The following is a 25,047-nucleotide window of genomic DNA, read 5'->3' as shown; positions in this document are numbered from 1 at the left end:
TAGTGAATATGTCGTATCATAAGACTCAGTATAGTCATATTCCACCTATAGCAGTACAACACATACCCGCCGCGGTGGCTCAGTGGCTGAGGTGTTCTGCTGCCGCGGGTTCGATTCCCGGCCACGGCGGCCGCTTTTCTAATGGAGGCGAAAAGCAAAAACGCCCGTGTGTACGAGATTTCGGCGCACGTTAAAGATCCCCAGGTGGTCAAAATTAATCCGGAGCCCTCCACTACGGCGCGCCTCATCGCCTGCGTTGCGTCGGCGCGTTAAATCCTACAATCAAATCAATCAGCAGTACAACACCTTATGTTGCGAACGGACGCACGACTTTTCGAGGGAGGTAGCCATAGAATCATTGCGCATAAAAATTTTGAGTATTATTGGACACATGCCCCGGGGCGGAATCTTTAATTGTGTCCATTTAAAAAAATTCACGCTTGTCCACGAAGCGAATCATGACGAGTGGGCGAAGCACGTGGGGTAGTTCTTACCGTGAAACACCCGTGGCACTGCCCACCCGCGCATGTAAGTGAGTGACAACGCGTGTGTACAGTATAAAATTCAATTTAATCCAATCCAATCCATTTCAATCCAATCCAATGCTCCTCGCGCATACGCAACACTGGACACTGGCGAAGCCCCGGACAAAGCGAAGTCCTAAGGTGCTTCGCCCCTAAAATGTCCATTTTGCGCCCGTTTCAGTCGTGGCGTAGTTGCACTCGCAGTGCCTCCGAAGAAAGAAGTGCATATAACCGACGCCCGATTTGCGTGTGTTTCTTCACGTCCGATCAGCCCGCTTTCACCCAGTCAGGGCTCGCTCGAGATGGACACTGTAACGCATATGAAATAGGCAAAGCTGAGAATTCCACCCCTGTTCTGCTGGCCCCCGCCTCCTGCGGCTCAGACAAGTGCAGTACACTCTCGATAAACGGAACTTCAAGGGACCGAAAAAATTAGTTCCGTTTAACAGGAATTCCATTTACTGAGATAGATGTGTGAAAGTGCAAAGCTATGTGCGTACACACTCTTAGTACCATTGCATGGAACTCCAAGTACTAGAAGATGAATGTAGCTGATAGTTTTTCAGAAAGCAAGAAAACTACAAGAGGTTTAGGCACACCATTCACAAAGTTGATTTTCCAACAATGAGTCGCTGAGCGCTACAAAATGCATCAATTATTTTTGTTTGAGTCCTTGCGACTGCATCTTCACGGAGGCTAGATGCCTCAACTTCGCGAGTGCTTACGAGCCACCGAATTTATAAGAGGGCAACGTGGTAATGAAGCGCGAATAGCCCCACGATGGCACGAACGAGGCGGCAGGAGCTGAGCCCTGTAACATCGGCGTCTTGAATCGAGACCGAACGACTGGAACAAGAACTGCGATGTTGCATTCGTTGCGCTAACACGACTGAACACTTACGAGACGAGGCTTATGAGGACAACGACGCTAAAAAAACATGGAAGAAAAAACAAAACAAAAACGAAACAGCCAGAACCGTAGGTTGATTCTCATGCCAATGGGTTTCACAAGAAGTTTCATTTCCAGTTCCGTTTAAACGGTGACGCGGAAATTTTAGTTGTGATTACCGAGAATTTTTTTACGCTATTTGAATACAAAATCAACCAACTTACAAGCTACTGTTCCATTTAAGCGGCAATTCCGTTTAAGCGGTTTCCGTTTATCGAGATTATACTGTACATTTGAAAGTAGCCGTAGGATAGGCTAACACAGCGGGGGTCGAAGAGGCAATATTTTGAAGGCATTTGTTTCCAATGTTGAAACAAGCTTAGCTTTTAGCCCCTACCCCTTCCTTAGCCCCCTTCTGCTTCGCCTGCGGGAAGGGGACAAGAAGTATTGGAGGCTATGCCTATTTCTGTTTAGATCCCATAAGAGGAAACGCGTTGGTCCATTACGACAAACTGTAAGTGTACGCATGGTACAGTATTCTAAATATTTGAAATCGCCGCCCGAGCCGAATGGAGCCAGCTGGAAGCGCGAAGCCAAGCCAAGCCAAGTCGGGCACAGTGCCGCAAAGGCACGCAAGCACTGTTTGCGGGTGGCCGAGTACGGACGGATGCCCTGAAACTACATCGCAGCATGCCACGCCGGCGTAGTGCGAAAATGACGGAAGGTTCTTCCCATAGAAAGTGAAGCAGCGATATACGCGCAAGACAAAGTAGGTGTCTGCAAGCGGCGTTCATCGGTGAAATGGACGACGACGGAGCGTCGTCCGTACGGCCGTGCGAGAGGCTACTGCTGTCAACTGCGACGTTCCTGTGGGTGTTGTCAGCCCCTTCGCTAGCAGCCGGTGAGCCTCACCCCGCCTTTAAAGCAGGGTTTTTTTGTTTTGTTTTGCCAGGTATGACCCGTTTAACGGCAGTTTCACTGCATTTCCATGCGGTTATTCCTAGGCGTATTGCTGTTGAAGCGTCGGTCGGCAACCCATGTAAACAGCATGAGGTGGTTTCTTTAGCGTTGTTTGTTTTCTTTGTGTTCGTTGGCTCTCGCAACGTTTGCTAGCCCTCCGGGCAAACGTCCATGTGCCTGTTACTCGTGTTCTTTGTTTATAACTTCCGCTTATAACGAACCACCAACGAGGAGGCGTACGCCAGATGTTCAGTGGCACGATTGTTCTCAGAGTCGGGCATCGGTCACGCACGCAGTCGTTGCATCTCGCGTCCGCCGTCGCCTCTTTCATCCTTTCATTGTTTCTGAATTATGCGGTGTTGTCTGTGGTCATTTTCTTTTCTAGCTGTAATGGAAATCCTGTTTAACTTTAGCGGTATCAATCGTTCAGACCCCGGCCCGCTTTGACGTGCTTCGCATTCACCATACTTCCGTTCTCGGTTACTTGCCTAGCTCGTACGGGATAGTTTCAAACCAGCCTGAAATAGTTGCCGACGCGTTCCTTTCGCTGCTTCGGGGAAGCCCTCTCGAGTACGTTATCCCCGGTCGGAGTATTTTTTTAACTGATAAAATCGCGATTAAAACGAGTGTCCGATTCTAGCGTTCGTCTCGACCGCCACTGCAAAATTTTTCGATGACTTCGTACTTGCGACGGCACTCTTGCTGAAGACGTCGGTACCCGTCGCAGTGTTTTCCCTGACCGAAAAGAAAAAAAAAAAAAAGATTTCAGCGCTGACGGCTGAAGCGACGATGCGCGTATGCTCGTGTCGACACCTTCTCCCGGGTATGACGCAATGCCGTGTCGATTTTGATCGCGATCCGTGCTGGCGCCGGTGCAGAATCCGAGAGCGGTTACTTTCTGAGCATCGAAAATTTAGAATCCGCTTGTCACTTGTGTACAGTCACTCGCGGTTAACCGGACAGAATCGCTTGTGTGCACTGAGCGATTGTGGACATGAATGCCAACTCAGCTTTTCTGCCGTTTTCGAGTTTCTAAGCATAACTCGAAGTACTTTTCCACTCTCTACGAATTCTGACAGTGACATCTCCGCATTGTGTAAATTCTTTCGCTTCATGTGATGTACCGAGAGTGAGGTTTTGGGGATGATTCTGAGTATTTTTCTCCACTCAGAAGAAGGCTGCCGCATATGACACTGAAGTATAAATTGCCAGCTTATCAAACCATATAAATTTTTCTGACCCATGCAAAAAGCTCCACTTTGCAAGGAGGCAAGCATGCAGAAAGTGCCTATGGTTACGCCAGTCCTTAGAGTTTAATTCGGTTAGTTTAATAGTTTATTGAAGCATTGCAAAGTTAAAACCAGGATCATTAGTGGCTATGCTTTCTGTTTAGAGCTTAAGCGCCAGGGCTTTATCTTGTTATCTGAGGTTTTGGCAGTTTGTTGTGTCATACGGAAAGAACGACACGATAAACTCTGCGAGCACGCACAGGCAATGGATGTTTGTGCCACGTTCTGACTATCACCCATGTTCCAAAGATAACATGTCTGGTCGACTGTGGTAAACAATGATTATCTGTTGTCACATGATTGGCAGTACCAGTGGTGATGTTTAGTCCACATCGTACTACTGTGTGTGGATTTTGTCCCGTCTGTTGAGGCAGGGTGATGTCTGAAAAAGAAGTTTTGTTTTTGAGTTCTTGGTAGCTCAGAGAATTAGACTTAAATTTCCAAGTTCTTAGCGCTGCCGTCTAGGCATGCAAAAATTTTTTGGGAAAAAAAGTTTACCTGTCTTGGAGAGTAGTGACTAAGTGCATGGGGTAAGCCTGCTTTGTGCGATACAAAAGCCAAGGCAGTAAGCAGTTCCAGCTTCACCAACACCGCACAGACACGTATTAAGTGCAGAGCACTTTAGGGGCTCGTCGCCTTGTCGCCATAGCTTGCTCGCTGGACCACAGTAGAGCCACACAGCCTTCCGTCGTAGCGGCTGTCATTGCTGTGTAACCCAGAGGCTTCGAAAGCCAAGCGGTTTATATAGTCATAAGTGTTTGAAACTCGGGAACCGCTGCCGCTCGTCATACATCTCCCCATTGTCTAGCGCAAAAAAAACTGCATGTACATTTGAGGCAAAATATACGTAGTTGACCGGCAGCGCCCACGTTCATCTAGTTAGGAACGCTCGTTGGGTTGGTTTTTTACGATGGTAAGTGAAAAAAGATGGTAGTGCAACGCCGGCATGTGCAGGAGGAAAAGCAAGCACAAAAAGAACAGAACTGCCACTGGTGCAGTTTCAGGCAGGGTGTGCGTGAGCACTGCGAAGGCGGGAAATTTGAATTGCATTGGGTGGTAGCCGTGAGTGGAGAACGGCGCTACAGTCCATTATGGCGAATCACTGCTCTGCACTTCCGAAAGCTTTCACATTAAGCAGAATGGCTTTAATTTTTTTTAAGTGCAATGCGCTTCTTAAGCGACCCTAAACCTGCGTCCACCGGCGATGTCCGCGCACGTGGAGATGGGCGCGTGCAGCCTGGCCGCTGACATGGCACATACCCACGTGGGGGATTGGCCAGGAGTCTCCTCGTCTTCCTTGGCAACGGGGGGAGATGGGCGCGCGCTGCCTGGCCGCTGACATGGCACATACCCACGCGGGGGATTGGCCAAGAATCGGGCGTGAGAAGGGCTAATGCACCTGCTTAAAGGAGTACTGACACGAAATTTCAAAGCTGAGATCCGCTCTAGCACTCAAGTACAACGACAACACAAATAGGTGTCTGTGAATAAATGCATCTTTCTTTCTTTGTAGTTGTGTGTGTGTGTGTGATCTCTCTTTCGCGAACATTACCGAACCGCGCAAATTCAACTCGTGCATTCGCACTTTCACATTCTTCCCCTCGGGGAAATGCGGGGAATTTATATAGTTTGCTTGCTTTGGGTCTGGTAGTCTTAATAGGCTTTAATAAGGGTGTACTGAAAATGCAAATGACATATTGAGTGGTTTAAACCAGTTACGGAATGGTGCTACAGCGACTATTGACAGTTTAATCTCCCCGAAACTATCGTGATATCATATACTAGTAAGACTGCCCCGCTCAATTTTCCGTATACTCCATTTGGGGCAAATAAACGTTTATACTACTACTTCTACTCCCCAGATCGGTGAACCCGTATAACGCGCTACTGCAGCGCGTGATTTGGGTGTAATGACGGATGTAAAACCACTTTTCCACTCACATGTAAACTACGTGACCACGGTGGTGACCTGACCAACTCCTGTCTCCGTACGCTTGGTGTAATTTCCCGGGCGACTAGTGAAATTCCCCAACCAATCGTACTTTGTCTCAATCTATTGAACCCCAATTTTACCGAAGCTTGACTTCGCCCGTGCAATTTGTAATTGCTTAAAGGAGCCATGAAGAGAAAATACAACTTCGTTTAATTTGAAAAAACTAGGATTCAGTAGGTCACTCAGCTCCATCACAGCCACAAAAGACGTTTTTTTAACGAAAAAAAGCAAGAAGTATTTAAAAACTTTCAAATTTTGCGCCACAGTGACGTGTTATGAGCAAGAATGACGTCGTACGGGCCAACAATAAAACATAATTTTCAGTGCGTTAACTGCACGTTAGCATTCAAGTGATGCGGTCAAATGGAACTAGAGGCCCCATTACAGACGTCCACTCATGTGGCGTTGCGACAGGTCAGTTAGGCGGCCGCCAATCGCACAAACAAGGTTCTGTGACATCATAGAAAAGTTGCGGGACATTGGCGAGGGGGTCGCGACTGCTTCACACGTTTTCTTCAATATCTCCGTTATTTGTTCGAAGATAGCGATGATATTGGTATCATTGTTATCGGGACTAAGCAGTCTTTTTAATAAACCCAACTTGTATTTTATCTTCATGGCTCCTTTAATCAACTGAAATGCTAACAAAGCACCAATTATTCGCTTGACCTATGTTTGTTCATCAGCTGCAGTGAAGTTTTATTAGTTTTTGTTACAAGCATGAGGTACCCCAAGGTTGCAAACAATTTTACTAGTTAGCTGTACATTAGCGGGCACAAGAAGTATTGGTGAAAGCAATTTCCATATCCCGCACAAGTTTGTAGGCCGTAGGTGACTGAGGCGATGACTTCATCTACCTAGGTCATGTCAGTGGTTGCGTGTGGACACCTGTGGACTGCCGTATTTTCTGTTGGGTGTGACGCGAGCCAGCGTTTGACAGCTCTTCCGTGTGAAGAGGAGACAAAAGTGCGGTTACGCAAAAAGTAAAAAAATAGACCGCTTTAGCCGAGAGGGAGAGCGAAAAGGAAGTGCGTCAGTTTCCATTGTTTCGAAAAGGACGGCACGGTGGATGAAGAATGTCAGCTTGGCACTGTGGCCCCAAGACAGCAGTGCAATCTATTTGCACTTCTATTTTCTTTTCTAAGGCCCTATCGATGGCATCTCGCGGTTAAATTGGGTAGAAGATCAAAATGTGTGCCATTTAGTTAAGTTTTAAATGCTATTTAGAAAGTCAAGTACCCTCAGCGGGGACAAGCGCTTATTGTTCGAATAGGCAGAAGAAATATGAATTCGTTTTTCAAATTTTGGGGAGTTTTACTTGTTCAGGGCTCTGGATAACTTCTGACCACCTGGGTATTTCTAACGTGCACCAAAATCGAGCAGAAGTAATTTAAAATACTACAGAGCAATTCAGAGTATGACCGTTAAATGCGTACTTCTGTACAGATATGTAGCCAGGGGGGGGTGTTTCAGTGTCAGAACTCCCCCCCCGCCCCCCTTTCCAAAATTTATGCATGTGGAAAAATCACATATATTGTTTGGACATCCAGCACAGTTTCTTTGTTTTTGTTGTTTTTGTTTTTATTTTTTGTTCAATGGCACATTACACCCCCCTGGAATAAATTCCTGGCTACGCCACTGCTTGTGTATGGGTAAGAAACTTAAAGCACAGTGTATTTAAATTAGTGCCTCAAATTAGCAAACCCTCAGATTATCAGCTGCTTCGTGGAACCTCCGATGTCATTTCTTAACGTAGAATTAAAAAAACTGTAGACATGGAGGCGAAAAGCAAAAACGCCCGTGTGTACGAGATTTCGGCGCACGTTAAAGATCTCCAGGTGGTCAAAAAAATCCGGAGCCCTCCACTACGGCGCGCCTCATCGCCTGCGTTGCGTCGGCGCGTTAAACCCTACAATCAGATCAAAAAACTGTAGACGCACTACTTGCGACTAACCTTGTTTTCTTTCGAGCTGTGTGCTCCGACGAAAGCACGTTTGGGTAAAGAACTTGAAGGAAGCAGCAGGTGTGATAGAATTGGACGTAAGCAGCAGCTGCCTCACGTAAGGAAGAGTTACTGCAACAGTTTAAAGCCAGCTGTTCCGTACCTTGGAAACGATACGAATTTTGACTGACTTCTGTAAGCTGATGCTATGAGGAGGGTGTCTTTTCTGCTGGCTAGAATTTAAGCGAGAAAGCAAGCTGGACTGCTCTTGTGCTTGTATGTGCGCAACTCTTTTGAATTCGAATTTATTTGAATTTGAATTTATTTCATTTTGTGTTACAAGAAGAATGTGTACAATACAAGATTTCAGAAGGAGGTCCCAGTGTCAGAGACTGTAGGGGGGACCTCCTGTTATTCATTAAACAGATGGAAACACACGTTATAAGCACAAATATATCAATCAACGAAACGCAAAATAATATCAGCAAGATAAATTACGGTATATATGCAAGAAGGTGATCAGCAAGAAACGTTTTAGCAATCCATGGAAAAAAGGAAAAAAAAAAATCACCAAGATAAGGAATGGTAGAAATGCAAGAACATAAGCAAGAAGCATAGTAGCAATGCAAGGGAAAAAAACTAATATCAGCAAGATAGAAAACGGTGTATGATCATAAACACGTCATAAGCATCATAAACATCATAAGCCCGAATCATATTAGAAATGCACAGAATAAAGGAACAAAACTATACATGGTACAACCAAGTCACATTATTCAGGTTGGGATAAGAACAGCCGCAAATTATTTTTAAATGTATACATAGTACGACACGTTTTTATAGAGAGCAGCAGCGTATTCCAAAAGTGTATAGCCGAAAAGTTAGTTTGAAACTTTCCGTAGTTCGTTGTTACTTTTGGCAATAAATAGTTCATGTTTAAAGAAAATCGAGTGGAGTTACCACGAGGAAGTTGGTCAGTACTAATTAACTGAATGGGGAGGTTCCCATTAATGAAATTATAAACTAATAGGCCATGGGAATACTTAACAAGTTCTGAAACCGACAAGTTATTATAAGCACAAAGGCAAGAAACGGCGTTCGATTGGAAGTGGCTAAAGGTTATAATTCGAATAGCTTGATTTTGAATATGTTGTAGTGGAGATAAATGAGTTTTCTATGTATTTCCCCAAGATGATATGCTGTATGCTATGTGACTGTGTAAGAATGCGTAGTAAAGTGAGATAAGGATGCGTTCACTAAAAAAGGAACGAACTTTATAGAGCACTCTAATACCGTTAGCTGTTTTTCTTGCTGTTGATGCGATATGGTTATTGAATTTTAAGTTCTTGTCAAGTTCTACGCCAAGAAATGTCACACTGTCACATGGAAAGAGTAGACGAGAACCGGGGGTAATGCAAGGACATCCGGCAACGGTCCTTTGATGTGACGTGAAGATCATGAAGTTTGGTTTGGCAGCATTAATGCTCAGCAAGTTATTTTTACACCATGTCGCTGGTATAAACGTTTATCTTAATGAATGAGCTGTGGGATGATAGCGAAAGTAGTTTAATCTAAATTAATGGTTTAGCAGTGGTACCAAGAAATGAGATTAATGTTATCCGTGCTGTTCCTATGAATGCTGCTATAAAAAATTGTAGGTTTATATTGAAGGCAGTATTGATAGCATTGCTGCCTGAATTTATAGCAGAAGTCTGAGGCTCCTCCTAGTTTTTTTTCTTCTGTCAAGAGCATTTTGCCGTATGGGCTCTATCATTGTCAAAGGGCCATTGTTGTCTGCTATTTCGCACAATCCATAGCGGGGGTGTCTGGTCTTAAAGGTCCCTAAACAAAAGCAATACAAACAGAGATACCGGATGTGCAAGTTTGCTTAGTTTTTGGTCTGAGTGTTCTTGGTTCAAGTTCATCTCCACAGCACAAAAAAGAACGGGACAAAGACAGCAAGAAAACACAGGACAAACGCTGAAGCCCGTATAAGCTGTAGTAACATAGAATACCAGGCTAGTTGGTAGGAGTTGATTTTTACAGTGCAAACAGAATGGGACAAAGACAGAAGGCAAACGCAGGACAAACGCTGAAGCCCGTAAAACCGGGAATTAACTGCAGTAACGGATAAAACTGGGCTAGTTGGTACAAATTAATTTTCACGGCACACACAGAACAGGACAAAACAGGAGGAAAACACAGGACAAGTGCTGAAGCTCGTAAAACAAGAAATGAACTGTAGTAATTTAGACAACCGAGCTAGTTGGTACATGTTCATCTTAGCAGTGCAAAAAGCATGGGACGGAGACAGGAGAAAAACGCAGGACAAACACTGAAGCCCGCAAAAGAAGAAATGAACTGTGGTAATGAAGTTGCTATAAGTTAATTTTCACAGCGCAAACAGAACAGGAAAGAGACAGGAAGAAAACAGAAGACAAGCTCTGAAGCCCATGGAACAAGAAATGAACTGTAGTAACGTAGAAAACCGGACTAGTTGGTTCAAGTTCGTTTTCACAGCACAAAAAGAACGGGACAGAAACAGGAGGAAAACACAGGACAAGTGCGTTTCCTCCTGTTTTTGTCCCATCTGTGTGCACTACGAAGATGAACTTATACCAACTATTACTTTACCGCAGTTCATTTCTTGTTCTTGGTTCCAGCGCTCTGGTTAGCCCTGTCCTTGGTTCACATTGGCTTGTTACTCTGGACTTTCTGGAATTTGGGTGGATTGAAGAGGGACAATGACTATAATGTTATACAATGACATTTTAGTCCGTCATTCTTAATTGTATTTTGGGCACATGAACAGGATTTCTTTAGCAAATAGTAAAGGGGGAACTGTGTGAATTACGATGTGGAAAAGAAAAAGATGTGTTCCTCTCTGAAAGAGGCTTCTGCTATGGATGTGTCGCTTTTTTTTTTTTTTTTTTGCTTACAGCAGAAACCAGTTCAGTTAACTCAACATGCAAACACTTAACTTGGCATTTGACACGTTAGAAAGAGTGTAAGTTGCAGGAAATTCTGGATGAGAAGTTTTAGCCTTCGTTTTCTGAATGCAGATACTCTGATGCTAAAATATAGAACTAGGAAACTGTATTCTTGTGTGTTTTTCAACCACACGACTGCGAATTTCTCTGGTCTAAAGGCCTCAGTAAGAACTTCAGAACGGAAGGTGGTGGGTAGCACCACCCTGTTAGCGGCAAAAAGTTAGCGAATAAGGATGAAAGGGGTGATTGTGTTAGGCAGAAAAAAATCAAAGTTAATATTTCCTTTGAAAGAATTGGTAACAATGCAGCATACGAACGCAGCTAGTGATGTATGCATTCACGGACACCCAAGCATACTTTGCACACTGCTTCACAGTGTTCTAAATATAAATGTGTAAACTGAAAGGCATCCTTGATGGAGGGGGATCATCATTGCAGTTCACTGTCCACTTATTATCCATCAGTGTTTCTTATAGGGTACCAGATTGTCCTCGCATTGTTCCTCTAACAAGTCAGTCATTTAAAGTGCTTTGATTTACAATCACAGACTCACCGTGGATAGTCTGCGGGTGGTCCGACTCCACACGCCATAGAAACATGAAGAAAAAAAATGCTGTGCTGCTTCTCGGGGAGCTCACAGTGAGTCCAATAATGATGATTGAAGAGCCCAAATGTATAGTGTTGCGTTTGGCCGAGCTGGGTCCCAGGCCAACGCAGGGAGTCGACGCCAGATGCTGGAGAACCCGTTTGTTGAGGCGCACTTGCAACACAAGAGTGAGAAATGACGCTCGATAGGGCTCAGGTTTGCTTTTCAAGCCCCGCCATCACAGGGGAGAGTGGAAAAGAGCACAATCATAGTTAAGCCTGAAGTGTGGCGGCACACTTGTACTGCTTTGGTCAGTTTTGTCCTGCTTCGACACCAGTTCAAGACCAGGAACCTCCCGGAACGCCTCCGACAACACAAAAACGACGTTCGCAAGTCGGACATTCAGCGCAGTGCATTTTGGCCGAACCCTGCGAAAAAGCTGACCGCAGGATTAACTTGGATGGTGCGCAGGTGATTGTGACTGAAAGCAATTACTCAGAAAGAATACTCCTCGAGTCCTGGCACATACAAGGGAACTGGGAAAGCCTGAATAGATCACCATCTAAGCCCATGGCCTCCGATGGGCGAGGGCAAGAGGCGAATAAAAAGAAAAAGAAAGCACACCTTATAAAATACTGCTTCTTGTCTTACACAGTCCCCCCTGATGAAGCCGAGTAGGATCCGAAACATTGGGACCGCTTTCAGTAAACGCCCTGGGTTGGTGTATTTGCCTCTTCCTCAAGTTTAGCCCAACCAGACAGAGTTCTGTCGAGGATTTTCACATTAAAGTCACCCTTGCCATAGAGTTTCATACTTATGTACACTAAAGGAAAATCTGGCACCACTGTCTAGGGGAGCCACGCTTCGGTGAGCGTTCCATCATGTACCGGGCAGGCACGTTCCACTTGTCCTTGGCATGGCTCATGAACAGGCTGAAAAGTTGGCTCTGGCTGCAAAAAAGCAACTCTATTACTGTACAAGGTTCACAAAATTTGTTTTGTTATTATAATATTGAACCTCCAGAAAGACTAATTTGTCAGTGATTATGTGGAAGCTTCAAGCACGATGAACAAGAAAAAAAATGTGACCCTTTTTTGTTGATTTTGGCTTCGAGATAAAAAAGAAGCCATATGCCTATCTAAGCCAAGTAGGCGAGGAACGTCGCTAGCGGCAATGGCGCCACCCACGGCGGCCCGCGACTGCAGCGACAGATTTCCCTCTAGTATATATTATGAATCGCTATGACCCTTGCGCTCCGTTGCAACAGTGGGATGACGTACCACCGTCCTTGCCTTTTCCCTCCCAGAGCTGAACTTCACCAACGATGGGCCGGCGATCCTGGACTCGACGATCACCTTCCGGGCGGAGATTCTGGACGGGGACTTCCCCGAGCTGTACTACTACTTCAGCCACAACGTGCCGCATGCCGCCCAGCCAAAGGATGCCATCGTGAACGGCACGCTGGCCGTGCTGCCCATGACCTTCCTGAGCTCGGCCAGCCCCGACGGCGAGTACGTCATGGGCGTGCAGGTCATGAGGCGATACTTCTTCTCCCACCGCAAGATCGCCGAGGGGGCCTCCAAGTTCCAGCTCACCCGTGAGTACTAGTGCACTGCGCACGAGCAACTGTGGGAGTTTGGAGGACTTGCTTTTGTTCTAAGGCCGTGTCAGCAGATATCACAACTTTTTTTGAGAGACTCCTTTAAGTGGGACACTCAGATGAAACGGAGTGCTCATTTTAACGGGACACTCCTTTAAGCGGGACACCATTCTAAATGGGACATTCTGTTAAGCGGGACACGCATTTAAATGGAACACTCATTTTTAACAGGAGACTTGTTTAAACGGAACACATCTTTAAATGGGACACCCTTCTAAATGGGACATTACTTCAAGCGGGGCGTGCATTTAAACGGAACACTTCTTTTTACAAGACACTTGTTAAACGGAGCACTCCTTTAAATCAGACACCCTTCTGAATGGGGACATTCCTCTAAATGGGACATTCCTTTAAGTGGGACAGACATTTAAATGGAACACTTATTTTAACGGGACACTTGTTTAAATGAAACACTTCTCTTAATCGGACACCCTTCTAAGTGGGACATTCTTTTAAATGAGGCATTCCTTTAAGTGGGACACGCATATAAATGGAACACTCATTTTAACGGAACACTTGTTTAAACGGAGCACTCCTTTCAAATGGGACACCCTTCTAAATGGGGCATTCCTCTAAGCAGGACACACATTTAAATGGAACACTTATTTTAACAGGACACGTGAATAAACAAAACACGTCTTAAATGGGACACCCTTCTAAATGGGACATTCCTTGGACACTCATATAAATGGAACACTCGTTTTAATGGGACACTTGTTAAAGCAAAACGCCTTTAAATCAGAAACCCTTCTAAATGGGACATTCCTTTAAGCGGGACACGAATTGAAATGGAACACTTGTTTTAACGAAGCACTCCTTAAATGGGACATTCCTTTAAAGCGGAACGCTCATTTTAACGGGACACTTGTTTAAATAGAACACTCCTTCAAATGGGACACCCATCTAAATGGGCATTTCTTCAAGCAGGAAATGCATTTACACGGAACACTTAAGTGGAACACTCCTCTATGCGAGGCACACCTTTAAATGGGGCCACGCGGCTCAGTTCTCTCAGGATAGGAAACGTCTTGCACCGTTTTCCTTCTTTTGAATTCACCTCAGGAACAAAGTCATTTCGATGTAAAGAAACTGAAAAGAAAGGCGCTGCAGCTGAAATCAAACTTCCGTGCTCCAAATGAAGTTGCGGGAACACCACTGCTATACTGTTGGACCACACATTCTGAGCTTAGTCAGTACAGCTTTAAAAATAGGAGCCAAGTTGGATGACTCTCTAGATGACTCTAGTATTGAGCTTGACTGCTGCTGGGTGGCATTCTAAACACTGAGCTGTTTGAAAACGATTGAACGCGTTGTTGGCATTTGGAGCTACTAAATGTAACTAAGCTGAATCCAGAGGGGCATTGCTAGGGTGGCCAGTTCGTGTCATGAGCACGTACGCTTAAAGGAGCCATGAAGAGAAAATACAACTTCATTTAATCTGAAAGAACTAGGATTCAGTATCTCACTCAGCTCCATTAGAGCCAAGCAAGAAGTATTTAAAAACTTTCAAATTTTGTGCCACAGTGACGTGTTATGAGCACGAATGACGTCACACGGGCCAACAATAAATCATAATTTTCAGTGCGTTAACTGCACGTTAGCATTCAAGTGATGCGGTGAAATGGAACTAGAGGCCCCTTTACAGACGTCCAGTCTTGTGTCGGCGCGACAGGTCAGTTAGGCAGCCGCCAATTGCACAAACAAGGTTCCGTGACGTCATAGAAAAGTTGCGGGAATTGGCCTAGGGGGTCGCGACTGCTTCACACGTTTTCTTTCATATCTCCGTTATTTGTTCGAAGATGGCGACCCGCCGCGGTGGCTCAGTGGCTAAGGCGTTGCGCTGCTGAGCACGAAGTCGCGGGTTCGATTCCCGGCCGCGGCGGCCGCTTTTCTGATGGAGGCGAAAAGCAAAAACGCCCGTGTGTACGAGATTTCGGCGCACGATAAAGATCCCCAGGTGGTCAAAATTAATCCGGAGCCCTCCACTACGGCGCGCCTCATCGCCTGCGTTGCGTCGGCGCGTTAAACGCCACAATCAATCAATTGTTCGAAGATGGCGATGATATTGGTATCATTGTTATCGGGACTAAGCGGTCTTTCTAATAAACCCAACTTGTATTTTGTCTTCATGGCTCCTTTAAGCTGATGAGTAGCGCTTGATGCTCAGACGTTTTTCAGTGTGCCTGATCAAGGGAGAGGGAGGAGAGGTCACAAGTTACCCTATAGTAAATAAGGTTTCCAAAGAGGCGCCCTAATTTTATTTGAAGTGTACAGTCACAGCTACTGCTACAGGTAACACAGAGCATGTGGCTGCGCTCCGTGGAGCACTACGACGGACGCCGGGGGAATTCTTGCGGCATATGTGCAACCAGAGCCATCATCTGCAATGTTAACTATTACTTCGCTGCGTGCTCTTGTATGAAAGTACTGCATACATGGTGCCCTGTTAAAGTATTCGAACTCAGTTATCGAGGCACTCAGGCAGGATGCACCCAAAAATTTAGAACGATTTGTAATTAAGCTTCTAATAAGTCCGCAGCATGGATTTACTAAATCAACATTGTTTGTCCTGTGATATTGTTCTTTGCAAGGATGAAAATGCGAACCTCTGTAACGAAAATGACCCGGACGTGGAAGGCGTATTTCAAATTTTCAGCGTGCAGCAATGCGTGCCTTGATAACTCAGTTGGAATACGTCTTGGTACAGCGCCATGGCTAGATTGTGTACTTTCGCCACTCGTGGTGCAGTGGGAGGAACCATAGCAGGCACCGCACAGCTCTCACCGCTTCTGGCACTGGTTGTGCATGTGCCGTACGGTTGCTGTGCCCGTCATAGCACTCATTGTGGCCAAGCGTTCTGTGTTATGACTGCGCCTGTACGCCTCTACATGAAATGCACGGATTCATTGGTGTTTCTTATCAGTATTGCAATGGTACGCTCATTACACCAAGCCACGGATGCCATAACGATAAGCAGCACGTTGTTTACGGGCCCTAGCATATCAAGTTACACTGCCAGCTGTTTTCGTGTTGCAGTTAAACCTCGATGTAACGAAGTTGGTAAAATTCGTAATTTACTTCGTTACATCGAAATTTCGCTACATTGAAATTCGCAGTTAGTATAATGAAGTGTTCATCCCGTGAAGCATTTCCTAAAAAAGAAAACGTGGCGTGCATACATGGCCGCCGCACTGTTTCTGTTTCTATCGGGGCTTAATCATCTACACGGGCATCAGCGTGAACTGCATGGAGCGTTTTCTTCCCGCAAAAACGTGCCCCGCAACCCACAGGCATGCTTACGCAGCCGCAGAGACCACCCGTGCAATGCGGGTAGCTCCAGCGACCGCTTCTAACCGCTCACTGAAACGCAACTCGAGGGGCAAACGAGAGGGGCATGCGAGAAAAAAAGTGGATAACGTGGGCGAAATTTTCACTGTAAAACGTCATGGTCGCCGCTTACGAGAGCGCCCATCAAATATCCTCCGCGGCGGTAAGCTTTTTCGTCTAGCCTGCTGGCATCCCTGAGCGCTTCGAAGCTCCCGCCATAGGGTGCGCGTCTCCCCATTGGCGAAACCATGGCGAAACTGGTCAGACTCCTCCCACTGCCGCTCGCAGCGCGAGTCACTTCCAGCCGCCAGCACGCAATCTCGGACACCGGTGTGAAAAAAAACGCGTGTGCAAGGCTCATATTCACAAATGCTTGCTGAGATGATGAAACTCAACAGGCATGAGCGAACTTGGAACGAAGTGCAAAGTGGCGGCATGCGGCGGCGGCAACGCCAGAGGCGATTAGGCTTACCACCGCGGAGGATATTTGATGGACAATGAAAATTTCACCCACGTTATTTGCCCCTTGAGTTGCGTTTCAGCGAGCGGTTAGAAGCGGTCGCTGGAGCTACCCGCATAGCGCGGGTGGTCTCCGTGGCTGTGTTAGCGCACCTGTAGCTTGCGAGGCGCATTTTGCGTTTTTACGGGGAGAAAACGCTGATGCTGATTAAGCCGTAGACGATTAAGCTCCGACAGAAACAGAAACAGTGCACCAGCCGTGTGTGCACGCCATGCAGTTTGTAGGCAAGGGGCTTACTCAAAGACTCCGTGGCTGGCTGCATCCGCGCCGTTGGGCGACCCGTGTCGCCGTTCACGTTTTATTGGGAGCCCATTTCGGCGCTTGCGTCTCCCAAAATCTGCTTCTACAACTTAAATTTCGTGCCTGAATCTCCATGAAACTTCGTTACATTGAAATTTGGGCGAACGGGACTTCGTTACACAGAGGGTGGAAATACATGGTGTGCATACACTTGAAGTCACAAAAAATTCCGTGGTTCGTTACATCGAGGGTTTCGTTACATTGAAGTTCATTACATCGAGGTTTAACTGTATTACTTTTGGAGAGTATTTAGTGACTGAACCACTGCTGATTGCCACAGTAGAGGTGAGGGGAACTCAGAGTTGTGGGCCTATCAATAATGTGTGTTTGTAATGGGGCTTTAAGTGGCTTAGCGAAAAGACATTCTTATGGAACTTTTCAATGCGGAATTGCAGAAGTTTAAACAGTAAAACAAGGGAAACCTAACAACACAGAAAACACACAGGCTGGGCACTTTTTTTTGTCTTATTTTCCTGTTGCAAGTTTCCTTATTTTCTTTTGTGCAACTGTAAGGTAACTTTGATAGCTCACTCAGCGCCATCCCAGCCAAGGCAGATGTTTTTTAAACAGAGAGAACGCAAGAAATTCGGAAACTCTCAAATTTTGTGCTTCAGTGGCGTAATAAGGGCCAGCACTATTAACATAGTTATCGCTGTGTTAACTACAAGCACGTTAGCGTTTCAGGGATACGGTCAAACAGAATGAGAGTGCTCGCTACATTTGCTGAGTCATGCTTCTTGGCAGTGGCTTAGGCCGACAGTCGGCCATTGCACAAACATGATTCTGTTAACTAGGGTATAAGCTTGAGCATGTTGGTACATCATCATCTTTGGAACAGCGCAAAAGAGACGAGGACGAGACGTAGACGGGACGCAGCTCAGATCTGCGCTGTGTCCCATCCGAGTCTCATCTGCGCTGCGTCCCATCTGCGTCTTGTCCTCGTCTCTTTTGCGCTGTTCCGAAAAAGATTCCGTTGGCCAAAAGAAATCATGGGAAATCGGCTGCCACCTGATTATTTGTTGCAGAGATTGCGATGAAATTGCTATCAGTGTTGTCTAGACAGAGGAGTCTTTTTAACTCTTTTCGTACCGTAGGGGAAAAAAGAAAAATGTACCAAATTTACCGAAAAATGTTTTCCGCTCAATTTGTAGAGCTCTTTGTTTTTTTTTCTGAATAAAACGGCACCATTATTTCAATGAAATAACATTTCGTTATTTCTCTGTGTAATTAAGATTGCTCTAAGATGGCTTCACACGGCACCATTATTTCGATGAAATAAGGTTCCTTTATTTCTTTTTTGTGTAAAGAAAGATCGCTGGAAGATGTCTTCACCGCATGGCTCCAGTGTCTTGCAAAAAAGCACCGTCGGGGCTCCAAAATGACTGGTGATGAGTGTCATCGTCATGACCAATGACTGTACGCGTCATCGGCCATTGTGGTACAAAATCTCATGGTGACTATACTCATCAACGGGAGTGAAAGTGTTAAACGAAGTTTTTTAGGGGCGAAGCGCTTTAGGGACTCGGCTGTCAACATTTCTTGTCGTGAAGCAACAGGAGACGCCGTCATCTCCAGGAGACGCTGACATCTTTTGTCATCAAGTTGTCAAACGATGGTAAAAAACACGTGTATAATGAATAAAACCGGTTCAAAATAACTAACGTGATAAAGAACATGCTAAACATGGCTAACATGATAAAGAAACTGAAATATTTTATGGGTAGCTTGACTGCGGTAGCACGCAAGCGCTTGTGTTAACTTGGACGAGCGCAGCTCATCTTTAGTGGGAGCGGTACAACCCGTGTGGGCGAGCTTAGCTAGTCTACGGTAGGCAAACGGTTAATGAACTAAACTTGTATTTTGTTGTGTTGATTCTCATGGCCTTCTCGATTGCGCAGGGGACATTGTTGGGAGGATCGTGGTCAGCCAAGGTGGCCAAGTGCTGCCGGACGACCGGACTATCGTGTCCACAAATAAGACCACAAACTTCACCTTCGAGCTGCACGACCCCAGCGGCTACTTCAAGAACTCCACCAGCACTCTGTCATGGAAGGTGAGGTGGGGTGGGAGGGGGGGAGGGGGGTCATGATTTTGCGCGTAGCTTGCAATTTGATTTGCGGTTGTGGAATCTTGGCAAGTGGAACCTGAGGAGAGAGAGAGAGAGAGAGAGAGAGAGAGAGAGAGAGAGAGAGAGAGAGAGAAACCTTATTTCTTTCCAAGGAAGCTAGAAGGGGAAGGGGTGGGGGTGCCGTGTCCTCCTTTTCAGTTGTCAGCTAGGAGTCCTTGACCCCTGGTGGCTTCTTCAGCTTCTTGGATCAGTAGTAGTTGCAGTAGTTCTTCAGAGCTGAGCAGCGCCTGCTCCCATTGCTCCTCATTAAAGGTGTTTATTCTTTGTGTGGAACCTGAGGAGAATTTTAGTGACATGGGGTACATTTATCTGGGAGGTCTGATTGGCAGCAAACCCCCGTTTATGGGGCTTTGTGGTGAATTAGACCTCTATGATAAGTGCATTTCTTTTCAGTGCAGTGCGATGCTGTGTGGTGAGGTGAGGGTGTTTTGTATGCAGGTTGTTATGTTTGTACAGCTGTCAGGCACAAGTGCTTACCACCAGTGAATAGTTTGGTTTATTTTTTTGGAAATGGCACCTTCATTTTTTCCACAGGAGAATACTGCTGCTGTACTGGCACTTTTAGTGATTTTTGCAGGGCTAGTAATATTAGAAACTCCTAATGCTCTGTATGCATAAAATGTCTTTCTGAATTTATGAAACTCTTTTAAGCGTTGGATGTTGTTTTGGGGTAGAGTGTAGACCGCTTATAACGTATCTCGCGTGAGCCGCAAAAATCCGCACTATAAGCGGTACCGCACTATAACCAAAACATGCGCGAAACCAACCAAATCGCAACCTACCTCTCAGGTCATCATATTTTTCTCATCACTCAAATGCACAGCACTTAAAAACAAAGGCACAGTCTTTATTCGTCTTTTTTTTTTTTTTTTTCCACATCTAGCTGCTGCTGCAGGGCGTTACTCATATTGTAGGCGCAGCCTTACAAACGACGAGCGCGGCTTTAACTTCCGTTGTGATTGTGTTTTGGAGGACCATGGCTGCGTCTTTTGAGTCTACGAACAGATGCCGTGGGGCAACGTGATAAGAACGGCAGCGCAAATTTTTTTTTTTTTTTTACCCCACCTTGTGTTCACGGTGCCGCAGGCGGCTGCTATCAGCGCAACGTAGTAGCGGTGGAAATCTCCGGCTTTGCGCTGCTCGCTATCTGCAGATGTTTGGAAAGGGAAAGGGCGATGGCTTATCTGCACAACATTCTAAAGCGTGAACCGCATGGAGCGATTTCTTCTCGCAAAAACGTGCAGTGCTCGCCGCAGATGCGGCGACGCCGGCGCGGATACAACTGGCGTGATGTGTGCGGCGCAGTAAGAGGTGGCAACATGGCGTTGGCACTGGCCGGGAAGTGGTTCAGGCAACTCCAGCGACCGCTTCTAACCGCTCATTGAAATGCCGCACGAGGCGCAAGCGAAGGTGCTCATGCCAGAAAAGAGCTCATAATTTGGGCGAAAAGTAGAAATGCCATCCACGTTGCTTACGGAAGCACCCATCTAAAAATACCGCAGTAGTACGCCTAAACATCTCTGGCGTGGCCAGCTGGCTGCTCGGAGCGCTTCGGATGTCCCGCCATTAGGTGCCCGGGATTGGTGAAAGTCGCAGGCTCCTCCCACTGCCACACGAAGAAGCCGCTGCGAGCACGGTATCGCCGACACGTGCGCGAAAAAAAACGCATGCGCAATGCCGACGTGCACGAATTGTGTGCGACGACAAGCCATGCGGTTGCTGCGAGCGAACGGGGAGGGGGGGTCATTATCCCCAAAAATGCGTCAACCAAGCGTCAGTTGTGGTTATCACGTATGCGCGAAGTAAAAGGTGCCTATCTTTTTGTGTGTTGAAGTTCGGGTAGAGCAAGGGGTGCGCGCTGCTTCAGATGGTCGATTTTATCCTTTATTTTTTCTTTTGTTACCCAAAAACGATGCCCCAGCTCCGCTGGTCGATCAGTAGACCCGCCGAAAAACCGCACAATAAACGGTATTGTGCCTCGGCCGGCCGCATTTTAAGCGGTATGCTTTTGCATTGAGTTCTATGGGAGGCACATCGGTAGTCACAAAAGCCCACGTTATATCTGGTCCCGCACTATAAGCAGTTATAAATGGTCTACGCTGTATATGATAAAAATATTTCTTTTAATTTCCTCTCCAGGCACATGTTTGTTGGGTCTTTTTTTTTCTGTGTAAAAGCTATTATTGTCCAATTTTCCTTTACTTTCGTTTTGATTGCCTAAATCCATAAAGTTTAGACTTGAAAACAGAAGATTTTATGTCACATAGTGGGAACAAAATATTATTTGTTGATCTGCTTCCAACGTAATGTGGTTTATGGCAAAGTGTTCCATCTTGAACAGCTGTATTAAAAAGCTGGAAACTTTCATACGTAAAAAAGAAACACTGATGTTACAGCACCGTCCCACATTGCACTCAAGCAAGTTTCACCAAAGATATCGCCGCCGCCTGTATGGCCTAGGTTGCCAGAATACTTGCGTGCTGCGGTGACGTCAAGTGAATACTCCCTATAATGAGCTCGTTTCCACCGGGAAACAACTTGCAACTACAAACCCAAATTTTTGTGTCACGGCCAGGGCTAAGGACAAAATCTGCACTCGTCAGCAAGCACTACTGTGGGGTGTCGGGGAGTTCTGTGTGCCCTGTAGAGACGATTTCAGTGTCGTGATTTTGTCAAGTGATGACAGGAGATGCCAACGAGCGAAAGTCCCACCCTTTGAGAGAGCTACCAAATAAGTTGCGGCTTCAGCGAATGAAAAAATTTGGCTGGTTACGATCCCACTTAATCCGAAATTTGTGCACACAGTGAACTGCAGTCTTCTGCATGATGGCGCATACAGGCTGTGTCTCGTGAAGAGATCGCCGCATCAGCGGACACATGAAGGTGCGCGATATATTCTGACACTGTCTTGTATCATGTCGCCGCTGGGACTTCGCCATACTTTCATCCCCCGCTTTCCTATGCGCTCTATCTTCAGCGGCCTCTTCGTTCTCTCAATTATTTCATAGTGCGGGGCACCGGAGAAAATTTCTCGCGCTGTCTCAGCATGCCCCCCTCTTTCTCATTTTTTTCGCTATACTTTCTTCCTTGCTTCCCTGCTCATTCGGTCTTATTTCTCTTCGGTGTCCCCATTGTTCGCCCAGTTACGAGGGATCATGGCACCGTGGAACCACAGGAGCGGGTACTTAAGTGCTGCACACTAAAAAACGTTTGCAATAGCATACCATTTCAAAGTTGCAGGCAAATGCTACTAGGTATTAGTCACGAGGGAGTATGACACCCTTCATATGTAGTGGCGCATCACCATCTGCATTCAGTGCCACTATCATCATCATGAGCGAACGCCACCATCATCAGCAGCAGTGCATGGACCGGCACGTCAGTTCTGCCACGTCTTCGCCACTCCCAAGGTGTCTTACGCACCCTCAATAGATGTAGGAGGCCACAGTTCAGAGTCCACAATTCCTTCCTTACACACTCTTTGTAGTAAATCGCAAGGCCCCCTCCCCCAACCAATTTGTCATTTTACAGGGGTGAAAATGGCACTTTTCGCACGTAGCAATTTTTTGTGCGTAACCCAACCTTCTTCACACATACTTGCCATGATTTGAAGCTCAAGAAAAAAACAGGGACAAAGAAACAGAATAGACGAGGCAGGCGCCTGTCGGGTCTACTGTTTTTTCGCCCCTGTTTTTTGTTGCTCTTCAAATCATGGCGTTTATTCACCAACTATCCCATCAAAAAGTCCTTCGTCGCAAATAATACTTCTTTGGCACAGCATTGAGTGCGTGTTGAGTGGTGTAATTTTAATTCTTGCCTACTTGTTTTTGTTTTGTGTTCACTTGGCTTTCAGCTGGACTATGGCTCGTCCATCTATGCACCATACTACACCAAGAACTTCACCGACACCGACAGCCACTCGGTGTTTCTGGTGGCCTTGATTACAAGGCCTAATTCAACTTCTCCCACGGACATCAAGTTCGGGTCGTTCGCTCGCACCATTACACCGAAGGGTGAGGAAGAGATCTTGTTGCTAGTCAATTCACAACAGTAGTGAAGTTAGATGGACCTGAGATATTCGTGTCAATTGAAAGTGATCTTTGCAGGCGTGAGCCTATGCTGTCGAGCCTTGTTGCAAAGAATAGCATTGGGAGGGACGATTTTTTATTTATTCTATTTGTTTGTGTGTTTGTTTGTTATTTAAAGTACTTACATCATCCATTGGAAATTGTACTTACATCATCCATTGGAAGTACTTACATCATCCATTGGAAATTGTAGAGAGGTTAAGGTAGGACAAAATAAAAGCATCAAGTTACAACCAAAACAGTAATCATGCACAATAGTGAACAAGAGGAAACGTGTACAATTACAGTTTTATGACATGTCGTCTTGTGTACATCTCAATTTTTCTTCAACCCTTTACACTCTGCCGCTTAACCCTTTGAGGGTCAAATTTTTTCGCCAAATACGACCCCCCAGGGTCAATTTTTTTATTGCTTATTTTAATTCTTCAGATGAATCTTTTTCGAGAAAAAATTATAATTTTTTTACGGTGACCATAAGTGACAAAAAAATCGTTTATGTTGTTACATATATGTGGTTTATTCATGAGTAGCACAAGAAAAATTCTAAATAAGAACGAGAGAGTAACAAGCCGGCACCTTTTGAGTGAATCAAAATCAGATAGACATCAGTTTCACGGGTGCAAAAAGCGGGAAGCGCCCGGAGGACAATACTAAAACCAGCCGCTGAGTGCGCGCGAGCACGCGCGGCCGGATGCGGGAGCGATAGGCGGCGCACCGCTCATAAAAAGCAAAAAAAAAGGAGAAAAGAGCCTCATCAATTTCGTTGGTGACCTTAGTCTGTGGCAGGCAAAAGAAGCGAGAGGAGCCCGGGCGCCCAGTTGGCAATACCCAGCGCGCTGCTGAAGTAAATCACAAACAAATAAAAAGAGCCATCGGCGCAAGAAAAAAATTTGACGCATTTCCGAAGTGTGGCAGCACATGCCAAGCAACAGAAGTTGGCGAAAAACGCGCGCTTTTTAAAGATACAAGCAATGCCGTACATTTACGTCGTTGATTATTTTGAAAGTGTTTGCCGATGCCGTACATGTACGGCCGTGACCCTCAACGGGTTAATTGCTTGTGAATTGGTTGTGAATTGCTTGTAATTTTATCTTAGACCGGCCACTAGCCTTTGCAGCTATCATCCAAACTGTGTTTTTTACATAATTCGTGCATTATGGAATAAAGTTTCCCATTAAAAAAAAGCACTCAACACACCAAAATACAAAAATGCGGCAGTACAGCAAATGCAGTAATCGTGTGAATCCTAAAAAAAGCAACCAAAGGAAGTACAGAATACTCTGGGAATACGTGACAAAAGTGGGAGTTAGTTCATGGGCTCAAAAGGCTGTCTCAATAGCAGTAAGGAAATTAGTCAGAAAACATTCAAACCTCTAGTGCGTTCCAGTTGTTCATGAAGTTGGGAGAAAAACGTGCATTTAAATGCATTTAGAAAACAGTAGTATTTTCTAATATTACAGCTCTAATTTTATAGGGTTTAAATGTGCCAGATATTTGCCAGATTTTCTTACACCTGCGCTGCCTTCTTTATTTTGATGGTTTCAAAAAGCACTTGTGAGGCTAAAAGGAGGCTGACAGTGTGTTTTGCAACAACAGTATTATACTGACTTTTTATTACTGCTCAAGGAATGTATCGGTAGTGATTTTCTCCTGGCAAGCCGAGTTGTCCGCCTAATGTTCCTCGTGTTGCCGCGCTTTCTCGTCGTGCCAGATCCGATCACAAGTGTGAGCGTCCAGGGGAATGTCTGGCTTCGCCGGGGCGACGTCGTCTCCCTACAAGTGTCCTGCAATGGAAGGTATGTCAGAAAAAGCAAGTTTCTTCCTTTCATCAGCGGCATTGTTCATGTGTTA

At 45.7% G+C, this 25,047-nt stretch overlaps 1 protein-coding gene across 3 annotated transcripts in view; it reads left to right on the top strand.

Annotated features, from left to right (window-relative positions):
* Positions 1-2,012: 2,012 nt before the first annotated feature.
* The window catches only part of LOC144137951 (transmembrane protein 130), a 48,658-nt gene continuing 25,623 nt past the window's right edge, over positions 2,013-25,047 (top strand). For 2 of the 3 annotated variants that reach the window (XM_077669989.1, XM_077669990.1), the window contains exons 1-5: positions 2,013-2,314; positions 12,480-12,770; positions 18,879-19,033; positions 22,962-23,121; positions 24,908-24,992. In XM_077669989.1, coding sequence (XP_077526115.1) covers positions 2,215-2,314; positions 12,480-12,770; positions 18,879-19,033; positions 22,962-23,121; positions 24,908-24,992 — 791 coding nt within the window. In that variant the 5' untranslated portion in view covers positions 2,013-2,214. The remainder of the gene's footprint in view (positions 2,315-12,479; positions 12,771-18,878; positions 19,034-22,961; positions 23,122-24,907; positions 24,993-25,047) is intronic. The other variant, XM_077669988.1, reaches the window with a different exon arrangement.

Source organism: Haemaphysalis longicornis, unplaced genomic scaffold, assembly GCF_048455015.1.
Source record: "Haemaphysalis longicornis isolate Haplotype H1 unplaced genomic scaffold, Haemaphysalis longicornis Haplotype H1 scaffold_5, whole genome shotgun sequence".
Classification (NCBI taxonomy): Eukaryota; Metazoa; Arthropoda; class Arachnida; order Ixodida; family Ixodidae; genus Haemaphysalis; species Haemaphysalis longicornis.
Note: the sequence above shows the minus strand (reverse complement) of the source record. Positions and strands in the feature narration are given on the sequence as shown.